At 52.6% G+C, this 14,645-nt stretch overlaps 1 protein-coding gene across 3 annotated transcripts in view; it reads left to right on the forward strand.

Annotated features, from left to right (window-relative positions):
* Window positions 1–1,912, forward strand: part of wdr91 (WD repeat domain 91) — a 108,024-nt gene extending 106,112 nt beyond the window's left edge. For all 3 annotated transcript variants that reach the window (XM_060839532.1, XM_060839531.1, XM_060839533.1), the window contains one exon: window positions 950–1,912. In XM_060839532.1, coding sequence (XP_060695515.1) covers window positions 950–1,114 — 165 coding nt within the window. In that variant the 3' untranslated portion in view covers window positions 1,115–1,912. The remainder of the gene's footprint in view (window positions 1–949) is intronic.
* The last annotated feature ends 12,733 nt before the right edge of the window (window positions 1,913–14,645 follow it).

The following is a 14,645-nucleotide window of genomic DNA, read 5'->3' on the forward strand; positions in this document are numbered from 1 at the left end:
ACAGTACAAGTGAGTGTATGTTGCAGAAATGGGTTGAGAAGGTGGGTATGTGTGTGGCCGAGAGAAAGAAACTGGTTTTAATAAGTATGTGGAGTTAAGGGGAAATAGGGCTTAACTGAGTCTTCTGTTACCATGGAAAATGAAGAGTTTAGCTGAATCCTACCTGAGTATGATTTGCAGAGTACTGAATTTTTTTCATGTTTATTATGTCTTATTTTCTTGATCTATAATACTTTAATATACAAAATATTCCTCTGCTACTTTATTGCTGTTCTGGTTTTTCCCGAGTTGTTAATTTTCAAAAGTTTTCACATATTTATTCATGGGACATGGACATTACTGACAAGACCAGATTTTCTTGCCCAACCTTCATTACCCTTGAGAAAATGGCGCTGAAATAAAATATGATTTGTTAACTTTTATGAAGCTTCACCTTCAGTCACTAGCTGCACTGATTGCAGTAATGCTGAGTTCACTTTGGTAATTTGATAGTAATGCATTGGTGTACATACTTGATTGTTATAGAAGGTAAACGAAGGGAAAATGGCATATTTGAAATAGCCTCATCATATTTGATAAAGATTTATAAATACATGATTCCTTTGTAAATAAAAAAAAAGATGTTTCAGATTTTTTTTCCTTTGGACTTTCCTATTTTTATGTCCTGTCCTAATGGCGTGATTATGTTTTCAAGTGATCTTTTAGATTTTTCCATTTGTAAATGAATACTATATGTGATTTTTGTACGTGAGATTCTAGCTTTTACTACATTTTTGAGATGAAAATCCTATTTTCTTTTAACATATGCTTGTAGAAACAAATTCTTGTTGTTTTGGTTAATCTGTACTGGGGCTAATACTTCATGGGGATAGGCAAAAGTTGATCCAAGAATAAATAAGACTCTAGATTCAATTGTTCTGTTGACTGCAGTATGCGTTTTGTCTTCTAGCTGACAAATTCAGAGCAAATTTTGGAGCCTTGCCTGTCACTTGGAGGTCATCGAGCACCAGTGGTCACTGTCGATTGGTGCACTGCAATGGATTGTGGGACATGCCTTACAGCCTCCATGGATGGGAGGATTAAACTGACAACTCTACTAGCCCAAAAAGCATGAATGGAAAACTGTTAAGACTGAAGCTACACTTTGGCTGACTGATTGACATTGCCTCATTAGCAAGGTGCAGGGCATTGCAATACTGTGCTTCCAATTCAATCTGTGTAAATATGTGAAAGTTTCACTAACCAAATGATTCTAATATTTTGCTGCATTCCCTCCAGTTACGTACCTCTCTATTGTCTGGCTAATAGCTTTTTATATGAAAGCCATTTCTCATTTTTAAAATTTCACTTCAAGAACAGCATGTTGTGGATGACAGGGCCAGAATTACTGTACTGTCTCAGCTCGATTATTTAAATATATTGTGGCCTGGGCACCCCTTTAATAGTAGCTGTCACCTTTTCTGTCACAATAATGGAACATGTCCTCAGGATGAGCAAACGTGCTGCCTTTTAAACTCTTGTCACACTATTGTGACATGAGCTGCATGTAATGTTTTGTGGTTCTACCATGTGCTGGCCATTTTAGGACCCAATTCAACCATAGATTCGTGGGCAAAATCTTTGTTAGCTTTGCTGATCTAAGATGGAACAGTTGTTTGATACAACACCTCAATTTAGTGCCTTTGGTAGAAGGTTCAATGTTGTCTAACATCTTACTACTTTGATATCGATTCCCATCTAGGGGACTGTTTTTGCATTTTTTTGTTTGTGCACATGATCTGGGCAAACTATAAGATTTCGTGGTTAGGTATGCTGCAGATGCTCTCAGTAGCCTCATGGTAACCCCATGGGTTTGCAGGATCATACATAAGAAGAAAACGTGAACAAAATAAACCTGATCCAGAAGTATTCACATCTTTATTTGCATGACTTTGTGTTATATGCCTCACTTTGTCTTAGTTGAGAATTAAAGTGTAACAACCTGCTTGGAGGATGTTGTAAATACTCTTAACTGGTAATGTAGTTTTACCAAATGGGCACAAGTAGGAGAAACACGGTTTACTAGAATGTAAGAGGATGTAGTGGTGCAGAGTTTCAATCTCTACCAACAAAAACTTGAACAAATTTCTATCTTTGCTGTGTAGTATTCATATACTGTATATACTCATGTATGGCTTGACCCTTACTTTGGCCAAATCACTTCGTATTTTCCATATATCTCACGTGTAAGTTAACCCTAGTTCTTTACAGTTACTGATCCACATTTATAAGTCAGTGTGATTGCCTGTTGCGCTCCACACCGGCTTTCCAGTCTGCTGGTCGTACTACTCCATTCTACGTCTTTTGTCTACTGGCCATCATGCTCGTCACCAGGTTTTCAGAGTTACTGTAATCTGCGAGTTAGTTTCCATGGTTTCAATTAGCCGCAGCCTGCTGGTGTCAAAGTAATACAAGGAGCGTTCAGGGACTGGGGGCTGCCTTGAAGATGAGTTTCCCTTTTTAAATGACCACATAGATATTGAGTTATTTGTGATTGTCTTTCTCTCTCTAGTACTTAAGATCTTATTACTACTTGAAGATGAAATGCAAATGATAATGAAGACTTGAATGCAAACTTTTTTCTTCACCATGTGTCCTATACTCAACCACAGTAGATGTTACCTATATAGTATTGGAAGTATTATAATTGTTTTAGTACTTTGTACAAGCTGGGGCCATTTTATTTTGTTTAACTTTGCTAATATCTTGTTTGCCCGAAACGTTGATCCTCCTGCTCCTCACATGCTGCCTGGCCTGCTGTATTTTTCCAGCACCACATTTTTCAACTCTCGTCTCCAGCATCTGCAGTCCTCACTTTTTCCTAATATCTTGTTTGTTCAATTTTTGACGCGTGCCAAGCATCCCTTCGGAAACAATCCCTCATGAATAAGTTGAACCCCTGTTTGTTTGTGAGGTACATGGAACATTCCTTGTTTTGATCGTATTCAAGTGCCTCTCCACAATTTTTTCTCTGGTACATCCCAGGTGGCAGGGTCACTCAGTGGTTAGCACTGCTGTCTCACAGCACCAGATACCCAGGTTTGAATCCTGCCTCGGGCAATTATCTGTGTGGAGTTTACAGATTCTCCCTATGTCATCTTTGGTTTCCTCTGGCTGCTCCGGTTTCCTCCCACAGTCCAAAGATGTGCAGGTTAAATTGTCCTTTGTATTAGGTGCATTAGTCAGGGGTAAATATAGCGTCGGGGAATGGGTCTGGGTGGGTTACTCTTCAGAAGGTCAGTGTGGACTTGTTGGGCTGAAGGACCTGTTTCCATACTATAGGGAATCTAATCTATATATGACATCATTGGTGCTACTTTGCTCATTTGGAAAATGGAAGAAATTATGAATGTTGCTTCCAATGTCCCTCCTCCTCTTCACCTTGTCCATCTCTGACTCCTTCCGTCCCTTTCTCGACAAATCTGTTTCTATTTCTGGGAACAGGCTGGTCACCAATATCCATTACAAACCCACCAACTCCCACTGTTATCTTAACTATATTCTTTCACTCTATTTTCTGAAAACAGTCCTTTCTGTTCTCCCAGTTTCTCCATCTGAACTGCATCAGTTCAGATGATGCTATCTCCCACAGAGGGACTTCAGAAATGTCCACCTTAGCTGACAGGGCCCTAAGTTGGTCTGATCTATATGCCACACTTCAGCCCTTGCCCTTTCACTTCATTCCCATAATACCAATAGGGTCTCCTGTCCTCACTTCCCACATTCAAACAATCATAAGCCACTATTTTCATCACATTCAGTGGGATGCCACCTCCACAGAAATATGCCTTTCCTCTCCCTTGTCAATATTTTGTAAGGACTGTTCACCTTCCAGGAGATCCTGCTCCATTCCTCCTCTACTCCCAACACATCCCTTCATCTCATGCCACATTCCTCTGTAATCAGATTGTGCAACACTTACCAGATTAGCACCATTTTCCTCACTGTAATAAGGCTCCAAATACACCTTCCAGGTGAAGCTGAGAGTTATTTGCACTTCACTCAACAGAGTCTACTATATTTGCTGCTCACAATGTGGGCCTTTTGACATTGCAGTGCCTAAACGCCTACGTTCTGCAAAATTGACCCCAAGCATCCTGATGCCAGCCATTTCAACCCTTCACTATATTCCCTCACCCACATTTCTAACTCAGGCCTGCTGCTTTGCTCCAGCAAGTTTCAGCACAAGCTAGAAGAATTGCATCTCATTTCTGCTTGGAAATGCTGCAGCCTTCAGGAACCAATATTAATTTCAATAATCTCAGGACCTGAAGACATTGTTCCACGGTCTTTTGCCTACTCCACACGCCAGGCCCTGCCCTGACAGAGGCTGCTTTCAGCCAGTCAACTCATTTTCATCGACGCATGGTCCCCAGTATCAGTATTTCCTGCTCCTTGGTATGTTACATTACAGCTTTTCATCTACTTAACTATCATTCTTTTTCTTCTTCACACCCTTCCTCCTCCTCCTACACACCCTTTCTCTCCTCCTCTTCATGCACTTCCTCATCCTCCTACTCTTCGCGACCTTCCACCTCCTCCTCCTACTCTTCACGCCCTTCCTCCTCCTCCTCTTCGCGCCCTTCCTCCTCCTCCTCCTCTTTGTGCCCTTCCTCCTCCTCCTCTTCACACCCTTCCTCCTCCTCCTCCTCCTCTTCATTCCCTTCCTCCTCCACTTCACGCTACTCCTCCTCCTCCTCCTACTCTTCATGCCCTTCCTCCTCCTCTTACTCTTCGCGCCTTTCCTCCTCCTCCTCTTTGCACCACTCCTCATCCTTCTCTGCACGCCCTTCCTCCTCCTCCTTCACGCACTTCCTCCTCCTCCTCCTCCTCATCTTCAGGCCCTTCCTTCTCCTCCTACTCTCCACACCCTTCCTCCTCCTCCTCCTCATCACGCCCTTCTTCCTCCTCCTCTTCATGCCCCTCCTCCTCCTCCTCCTCCTCATCTTCGCTCTCTTCCTCCTCCTCCGCCTCGTCTTCACATCCTTGCTCGTCCTCCTACTCTTAGCGCCCTTCCTCCTCCTCCATTTCCTACTCTTAGCGCCCTTCCTCCTCCTCCATTTCCTACTCGTTGCGGCCTTCCTCCTCCTCCACTTCATGCCATTCCTCCTCCTCCGCCACCACCTCTTCGTGCCCATCCTCCTCATACTCCTCCTCCACCTCCTCTTCATGCCCTTCCTCCTCATCCACCGCCTCCACTTCACGCCCTTCCTCCTTCTCCTCCGCCTCCTCTTCATGCCCTTCCTCCTCCTCATCATCTTCGCGCCCTTCCTCTTCCTCCTCCTCCTCTTTGCGCCCTTCCTCCTCCTCCTCCACCGCTGCGTCTTCATGGCCTTCCTCCTCCTCTTCGCGCCCTTCCCCCTACTCCGCCTCTTCTTTATGACCTTCCTCCTCCTCCGCACCCTTTCTCCTCCTCCTACTCTTCACACCCTTCCTCCTACTCCTCTTCACGCCCTTCCTCCTCCTCTTCGCTCCCTTCCTCCTCCTCCACCTCCTCCTCTTCGCGCCCTTCCACCTCTTCCTCCTCTTCGCGCCCTTCCTCCTCCTCCTCCTTCTTCTCCTTCTTTTCTCATGCTTCCATCTCCTCCTCCTCCTCCTCCTCCTCCTCCTCCTCCTCTTCGCGCCCTTCCTCCGCCTCCTTCTCTTCACATGCTTCTTACTCCACCTCCGCCTCCTCTTCACACCCTTCCTCCTCCTCCCCTTCGCCCCCTTCCTTCTCCTCCCCTTCACTCCCTTCCGCTTCCTCCTACTCTTCGCGCTCTTTGTCCTCCTTATCCTCCTCCTCTTCGCGCCCTTCCTCCTCCTCCTCTTCATGCCCTTCCTCCTCCTCCTCTTCATGCCCTTCCTCCTCCTCCTTTTCATGTCCTTCCTCCTTCTCCTACTCTTCATGCCCTTCCTCCTCCTCCTCCTCCTCCACGGCCTCATCTTCGCGGCCTCCCTCCTCCTCCTCTTCGCGCCCATCCACCTCCTCCTTCGCACCCTTTCTCTTCCTCCTACTCCTCTTCGCTCCCTTCCTCCTCCTCCACCTCCTCCTCTTTGCGCCCTTCTTCCTCCTCCTCCTCTTCACACCCTTCCTCCTCCTCCTACTCTTCTCCCCCTTCCTCCTCCTGCTCCTCCTTTTCACGCCCTTCCTCCTCCTCCTGTTCAATACGCCCTTCCTCCTCCTCCTCCTCTTCACGCCCTTCCTCCTCCTCCACTGCCTCATCTTCGCGGCCTTCCTCCTCCTCTTCGCGCCCATCCTCGTCCTGCTTCGCGCCCATCCTCCTCCTGCTTCGTGCCCTTTCTCCTCCTCGTACTCTTCACACCCTTCCTCCTACTCCTCTTCACGCCCTTCCTCCTCCTCCAACTCCTCCTCTTCGCGCCCTTCTTCCTCCTTTTCCTCTTCATGCCCACCTTCCTCCTCCTCCTCTTCATGCCCAACCTCCTCCTCTTCCTCTTCATGCCCTTCCTCCTCCTCCACCTCCTCTTCACACCCTTCCTCCTCCTACTTAGCGCCCTTCCACCACCTCCACCTCCTACTCATCATGCCCTTCCTCCTCCTCCTCCTCTCTCCCTTCCTCCTTCTGCTCCTCCTTTTCATGCCCTTCCTCCTCCTCCTCCTCCTCCTCCTCCTCCTTCTCTTCACATGCTTCCTTCTCCACCTCCGCCTCCTCTTCACACCCTCCCTTCTCCTCCCCTTTGCTCCCTTCCTTCTCCTCCTCTTCGCTCCCTTCCGCTTCCTCCTACACTTCGTGCCCTTTGTCCTCCTCACCCTCCTACCCTTCGCGCCCTTCCTCCTCCTCCTCTTCCTCCTCACACCCATCCTCCTCCCTCTACTCTTCACACCCTTCCTCCTCCTCCTCTTCATGCCCTTCCTCCTCCTCCTCTTCGCGTCCTTCCTCCTTCTCCTACTCTTCATGCCCTTCCTCCTCCTCCTCCTCCTCTTCACGCCCTTCCTCGTCCTCCTCCTCCACTGCCTCATCTTCACGGCCTTCCACCTCATCCTCTTCACGCCCATCCTCCTCCTCCTTTGCACCCTTTCTCCTCCTACTCCTCTTCACACCCTTCCTTCTCCTCCTCCTCTTCGCTCCCTTCCTCCTCCTCCACCTCCTCCACTTCGCTCCCTTCCTCCTCATCCACCACCTCCTCTACACGCCCTTCTTCCTCCTCCTCCTCTTCACACCCTTCCTCCTCCTCCTCTTCTCTCCCTTCCTCCTCCTGCTCCTCCTTTTCACGCCCTTCCTCCTCCTCCTCCTCTTCCTGCCCTTCCTCCTTCTCCTCCTCTTCATGCCCTTCCTCCTCCTCGTCTTCTCGCCCTTCATCGTCCTCCTCCTCCTTCACGCCCTTTCTCCTCCTCTTTGCACCCTTTCTCTTCCTCCTCCACTTCGCGCTCTTCCTCTTCGCGCCCTTCCTTCTCCTCCTCTTCGTGCCCTTCCTCTTCCTTCTCCTTCTCCTCTTTGAGCCCATTCTCCTCCTCCTCCTTCGCGCCCTTCCTCCTCCTCCTCCACTTTGCACCCTTCCTCCTCCTCCACTTCGCGCCCTTCCTCCTCCCTCTCTTCGTACCCTTCCTCCTTCTCCTCTTCGTGCCCTTCCTCCTCCTCCTCCACTTTGCACCCTTCCTCCTCCTCCACTTCACGCCCTTCCTCCTCCTCCTCTTCGTGCCCTTCATCTTCCTTCTCCTTCTCCTCTTCGCGCACATAGAACGTAGAAAAATACAGCGCAGTACAGGCCCTTCGGCCCTCGATGTTGCGCCGACCAAAGCCTACCTAACCTACACTAGCCCAATAACTTCCATATGCCTATCCAATGCCCGCTTGAATGACCATAAAGAGGGAGAGTTCACCACTGCTACTGGCAGGGCATTCCATGAACTCACAACCCGCTGAGTAAAGACATTCTCCTCCTCCTCTTTATGCCCTTCCTCCTCCTCCTCCTCTTCGTGCCCTTCCTCTTCTTTCTCCTTCTCCTCTTCACGCCCATTCTCTTCCTCCGCTTCGCTCCCTTCCTCTCCCTTCTCCACTTCGTGGCCTTCTTCCTCCACCTACCCCTCCACCTCTTCATACCCTTCCTCTTCCTGCTCCTCTTCGTGCCTTTCCTCCTCCTCCTCCTTCTCCTTCTCTCCACATGCTTCCTTCTCCACCTCCGCCTCCTCTTCACACCCTTCCTCCTCCCCTTCGTGCCCTTCCTTCTCCTCCTCCTTTGCACCCTTCCTCCTTCTCCTCCTCTGCACCCTTCCTCCTCCTCCTCTTCGCACCCATTCTCCTCCTTCTCCTCTTTGTGCCCATCCTCCTCCTCCTCTTCTCTCCTTTCCTCTTCCACCACCTCTTTGCGCCCTTCCTCCTCATCATCATCCTCCTCCTCCTCCTCCTCTTCACGCCCTTTCTCTTCCTCTTTGCACCCTTTCTCTTCCTCCTCCATTTCGCGCCTTTCCTACTCCTCCTCCTCTTCGCGCCTTTCCTACTCCTCCTCCTCTTCGAGCCTTTCCTCCTCCTCCTCCTCTTCGTGCCCTTTCTCTTCCTTCTCCTTCTCCTCTTTGAGCCCATTCTCCTCCTCCTCTTCGCTCCCTTCCTCTTCCTCCTCCACTTCGCGCCCTTCCTCCTCCTCTTCGTGCTCTTCCTCTTCCTTCTCCTCCTCCTCCTTCGTGCCCATTCTCCTCCTCCTCCTTCGCACCCTTCCTCTTCCTCCTCCTCTTCACACCCTTCCACCACCACCTCTTCTTCGCGCCCTTCCTCCTCCTCCACCTTCTCTTCGCATGCTTCCTTCTCCACCTCCGCCTCCTCTTCACACCCTTCCTTCTCCTCCGCTTTGCTCCCTTCCTTCTCCTCCTCTTCACTCCCTTCTGCTTCCTCCTACTCTTCGCGCCCTTTGTCTTCCTCATCCTCCTACCCTTTGCGCCCTTCCTCCTCTTCCTCTTTCTCCTCACACCCATCCTCCTCCCTCTACTCTTCACACCCTTCCTCCTCCTCCTCTTCATGCCCTTCCTCCTTTTCACATCCTTCCTCCTTCTCCTACTTTTCATGCTCTTCCTACTCTTCACACCCTTCCTCCTCCACCGCTTTGCTCCCTTCCTCCTCCTCCTCCTCCTCCACTTTGCGCTCTTGCTCCTCCTCTTCGCACCCTTCCACTTCCTCCTACTCTTCGCACCCTTTGTCGTCCTCATCCTCCTACCCTTCGCGCCCTTCCTCCTCACACCCATCCTCCTCCTCCTCCTCCTCTTCACACCCTTTCTCCTCCTCCTCTTCATGCCCTTTCTCCTCCTCTTATCTTCACACCCGTCCTCCTCCTCTCAATGCCCTTCCTCCTCCTCGTCTTCACGCCCTTTGTCCTCCTCCTCATCCTCCTCCTCCTCCTTCGCACCCTTCCTCCTCCTCCTCCTTCGCACCCTTCCTCCTCCTCCTTCGCACCCTTCCTCCTCTTCGAGCCCATTCTCCTCCTCCTCTTCGCTCCCTTCCGCTTCCTCCTACTCTTTGCTCTCTTCGTCGTCCTCCTATTCCTCCTCACACCCTTCCTCCTCCTCTTCATGCCCTTCCTCCTCCTCCTCCTAGTCTTCATGCCCTTCCTCCTCCTCTTATCTTCACGCCCGTCCTCCTCCTACTCCTCCTCTTCACGCCATTCCTCCTCCTCCTCTTCGTTCCCTTCCTCCTCCTCCTCGTCTTCACGCCCTTCGTCGTCCTCCTCATCTTTATGCCCTTCGTCCTCCTCCTCCTCCTCTGCACACCCTTTCTCCTCATCTTTGCACCCTTCCTCTTCCTCCTCCCACTTCACGCCCTTCGTCCTCCTCTTCATGCCCTTCCTCCTCCTCTTTGCACCCTTCCTCTTCCTCCTCCTCTTTGCACCCTTCCTCTTCCTCCTCCTCTTTGCACCCTTCCTCTTCCTCCTCCACTTCGCACCATTTCTCCTCCTCGTCTTCGCACCCTTCCTCCTCCTCTTAGTGCCTTTCCTCCTCCTCCTCTTTGCACCCATTCTCCTCCTCCTCTTCGCTCCTTTCCTCTTCCTCCTCCTCTTTGCACCCTTCCTCTTCCTCCTCCACTTCGCGCCCATCCTCCTCCTCCTCTTCGTGCCCTTTCTCTTCCTTCTCCTTCTCCTCTTTGAGCCCATTCTCCTCCTCCTCTTCGCTCCCTTCCTCTTCCTCCTCCATTTCGTGCCCTTCCTCCTCCTCCTCCTCCTCCTCCTCCTCCTCCTCCTCCTCCTCTTCGCACCCTTCCTCCTCTTCTTTGCACCCTTCCTCTTCCTCCTCCTCTTCTCATCCTTCCTCCTCCACTTGGTGCCTTTTCTTCTCCTCCTCCTTCGCGCTCTTCCTCCTCCTCCTTCGCGCTCTTCCTCCTCCTCCTCTTCGCACCCATTCTCCTCCTCCTCTTCGCACCTTTCCCCTTCCTCCTCCTCCTTCTCTTTGCATGCTTCCTTCTCCACCTCCGCCTCCTCTTCACACCCTTCCTCCTCCTCCGCTTCGCTCCCTTCCTTCTCCTCCTCTTCACTCCCTTCCGCTTCCTCCTCCTCTTCGCACCCTTCGTCCTCCTCATCCTCCTACCCTTCGCGCCCTTCCTCCTCTTCCTCCTCTCACCCATCCTCCTCCCCCTACTCTTCATACCCTTCCTCCTCCTCCTCCACTTCATGGCCTTCTTCCTCCACCTACCCTTCCACCTCTTCGCACCCTTCCTCCTCTTCCTCCTCTTCACGCCCTTCCTCCTCCTCCTCCTTCTCTTCGCATGCTTCCATCTCCTCCTCCTCTTCGTGCCCTTCTTCCTCCTTCTCCTTCTTCTCTTCACATGCTTCCTTCTCCACCTCTGCCTCCTCTTCACACCCTTCCTCCTCCTCCCCTTTGCTTCCTTCCTTCTCCTCCTCTTCGCTTCCTTCTGCTTCCTCCTCCTCTTCGCGCCCTTTGTCCTCCTCATCCTCCTACCCTTCGCGCCCTTACTCCTCCTCCTCTTCCTCCTCACACCTATCCTCCTCCCTCTACTCTTCACACCCTTCCTTCTCCTCCTCTTCATGCCCTTCCTCCTCCTCCTCCTACTCTTCATGCCCTTCTTCCTCCTCCTCTTCCTCATCACACCCATCCTCCACCTCCTACTCTTCACGCCATTCCTCCTCCTCTTCATGCCCTTCTTCCTCCTCTTACTCTTCATGCCCTTCCTCCTCCTTGTCTTCACGCCCTTCGTCCTCCTCCTCCTCATCTTCATGTCCTTTGTTGTCCTCCTCCTCCTCCTCTTCATGCCCTTTCTCCTCCTCTTTGCACCCTTCCTCTTCCTCCTCCACTTCGCGCCATTTCTCCTCCTCCTCCTCCTCGTCTTCGCACCTTTCCTCCTCCTCCTCCTCCTCCCTCCTTCGCGCCCTTCCTCCTCCTCCTCTTCGCACCCATTCTCCTCCTCCTCTTCGCACCCTTCCTCTTCCTCCTCCTCTTTGTGCCCATCCTCCTCCTCCTCTTCGCTCCTTTCCTCTTCCTCCTCTCCTCTTCCTCTTCCTCTTTGCACCCTTCCTCTTCCTCTTTGCACCCTTCCCCTTCCTCCTCCATTTCGCGCCCTCCCTCTTTGCACCCTTCCTCTTTCTCCTCCATTTCGCGCCCTTCCTCCTCCTCCTCTTCATGCCCTTCCTCCTCCTCCACTTCACGCCCTTCCTCCTCCTCCTCCTCTTTGTGCCCTTCCTCTTCTTTCTCCTTCTACTCTTCATGCCCATTCTCTTCCTCCGCTTCGCTCCCTTCCTCTCCCTCCTCCACTTCGTGGCCTTCTTCCTCCACCTACCCCTCCACCTCTTCGCACCCTTCCTCTTCCTGCTCCTCTTCGCGCCATTCCTCCTCCTCCTCCTCCTCCTCCTTCTCTCCACATGCTTCCTTCTCGACCTCCGCAATCTCGTCACGCCCTTCTTCCTCCACCTACCCCTCCACCTCTTTGCATCCTTCCTCTTGTTCCTCCTCTTCGCGCCATTCCACCACCACCTCCTTCTCCTTCTCTCCACATGCTTCCTTCTCCGCCTCCTCTTCACACCCTTCCTCCTCCTCCCCTTTGCACCCTTCCTCCTCCTCCTCTTCCTCATCACACCCATCCTCCTCCCTCTACTCTTCACACCCTTCCTCCTCCTCCTCTTCATGACCTTCTTCCTCCTTGTCTTCACGCCCTTCATCCTCCTCCTCCTCTTCATGCCCTTTCTCCTCTCTTTGCACCCTTCCTCCTCCTCCTCCACTTTGCGCCCTTCCTCCTCCTCCACTTCGCGCCCTTCCTCCTCCTCTTCATGCCCTTCCTTTTCCTCCTCTTCCTGCCCTTCCTCCTCCTCCACTTCGCGCCCTTCCTCCTCCTCCTCTTCACGCCTTTCCTCCTCCTCTTCATGCCCTTCCTCTTCCTTCTCCTCCTCTTCGCGCCCATTCTCCTCCTCCTCTTCACGCCTTCCTCCTCCTCCTCCTCCTCCTCCTCCTCTTCGTGCCCTTCCACCACCTCCTCCCCTTCGCTCCCTTCCTCCTCCTCCTCTTCACGCCTTTCCTCCTCCTCTTCATGCCCTTCCTCTTCCTTCTCCTCCTCTTCGCGCCCATTCTCCTCCTCCTCTTCACGCCTTCCTCCTCCTCCTCCTCCTCCTCCTCCTCCTCCTCCTCCTCTTCATGCCCTTCCACCACCTCCTCCCCTTCGCTCCCTTCCTTCTCCTCCTCTTCACTCCCTTCCGCTTCCTCCTACTCTTCGCAGCCTTCGTCCTCCTCATCCTCCTACCCTTCGCGCCCTTCCTCCTCCTCCTCTTCCTCCTCACACCCATCCTCCTCCCTCTACTCTTCACACCCTTCCTCCTCCTCCTCTTCATGCCCTTCGTCCTCCTCCTCTTCATGCCCTTCGTCCTCCTCCTCTTCATGCCCTTCCTCCTCCTCCTCTTCATGCCCTTCCTCCTCCTCCTTTTCATGCCCTTCCTCCTCCTCCTACTCTTCACACCCTTCCTCCTCCTCCGCTTCGCTCCCTTCCTCCTCCTCCGTCTCCAATTTGCACTCTTGCTCCTCCTCTTCGCTCCCTTCCACTTCCTCCTACCCTTCGCGCCCTTCCTCCTCCCTCCTCTTCACACCCTTCCTCCTCCTCCTCTTCACACTCCTCCTCCTCTTACTCTTCATGCCCTTCCTCCTCCTCTTACTCTTCACGCCCTTTGTCCTCCTCCTTGTCTTCACGCCCTTCGTTGTCCTCCTCATCCTCCTCCTCCTCTTCATGCCCTTTCTACTCCTCTTTGCACCCTTCCTCTTCCTCCTCAACTTCGCGCCATTTCTCCTCCTCCTCCTTCACGCCCTTCCTCCTTTGCGCCCTTCCTCCTCCTCCTCTTCGCACCCTTCATCTTCCTTCACCTCTGTGTCCATCCTCCTCCTCCTCTTCACTCCTTTCCTCTTCCACCTCCTCTTTGTGCCCTTCCTCCTCCTCCTCCTCCTCCTCCTCCTCCTCTTCATGCCCTCTCTCCTCCTCTTTGCACCCTTCCTCCTCCTCCTCCTCTTTGCGCCCTTCCTCCTCCTCCTCCTAGCGCCCTTCCTCCTCCTCCACTTCGCGCCCTTCCTCCTCCTCCTCCTAGCGCCCTTCCTCCTCCTCCACTTCGCGCCCTTCCTCCTCCTCCTCCTAGCGCCCTTCCTCCTCCTCCACTTCGCGCCCTTCCTCCTCCACTTTGCACCCTTCCTCTTCCTCTTCCTCCTCCTCTTCGCACCCTTCCTCTTCCTCTTCCTCCTCCTCTTCGCACCCTTCCTCCTCGTCTTGGTGCCTTTCCTTCTCCTCCTCCTTCGCGCTCTTCCTCCTCCTCCTCTTCGCACCCATTCTCCTCCTCCTCTTCACACCCTTCCCCTTCCACCTCCTCTTTGTGCCCATCCTCCTCCTCCTCCTCCTCCTCCTCCTCCTCCTCCTCCTCCTCCTCCTCCTCCTCTTCACACCCTTTCTCCTCTTCTTTGCACCCTTCCTCTTCCTCCTCCTCTTTGCACCCTTCCTCTTCCTCCTCCACTTTGCGCCCTTCCTCCTCCTCCACTTCATGCCCTTCCTCTTCTTTCTCCTTCTCCTCTTCGCGTCCATTCTCTTCCTCCTCTTCACTCCCTTCCTCTCCCTCCTCCTCTTCACGCCCTCCTTCCTCCACCTTCCCCTCCACCTCTTTGCGCCCTTCCACCTCTTCCTCCTCTTCGTGCCCTTCCTCCTCCTCCTCCTTCTCCTTTTCTTCTCATGCTTCCATCTCCTCCTCCTCCTCCTCCTCCTCGTCCTCTTCGCGCTCCTCCTCCTTCTCCTTCTCTTCACATGCTTCCTTCTCCACCTCCTCCTCCCCTTCGCTCCCTTCCTTCTCCTCCTCTTCGCTTCCTTCCGCTTCCTCCTACTCTTCGCGCCTTTTGTCCTCCTCATCCTCCTACCCTTCGCGCCCTTCCTCCTCCTCCTCTTCCTCCTCACACCCATCCTCCTCCCTCTACTCTTCACGCCCTTCCTCCTCCTCCTCTTCATGCCCTTTCTCCTCCTCCTCTTCATGCCCTTCCTCCTCCTACTCTTCATGCCCTTCCTCCTCCTTGTCTTCACGCCCTTCGTCCTCCTCCTCGTCTTCATGCCCTTCGTTGTCCTCCTCATCCTCCTCGTCCTCTTCATGCCCTTTCTCCTCTTCTTTGCACCCTTCCTCTTCGTCCTGTACTTCGCGCCATTTCTCCTCCTCCTCCTCCT

This window comes from Hemiscyllium ocellatum, chromosome 19 (genome assembly GCF_020745735.1).
Source record: "Hemiscyllium ocellatum isolate sHemOce1 chromosome 19, sHemOce1.pat.X.cur, whole genome shotgun sequence".
Lineage (NCBI taxonomy): Eukaryota > Metazoa > Chordata > Chondrichthyes > Orectolobiformes > Hemiscylliidae > Hemiscyllium > Hemiscyllium ocellatum.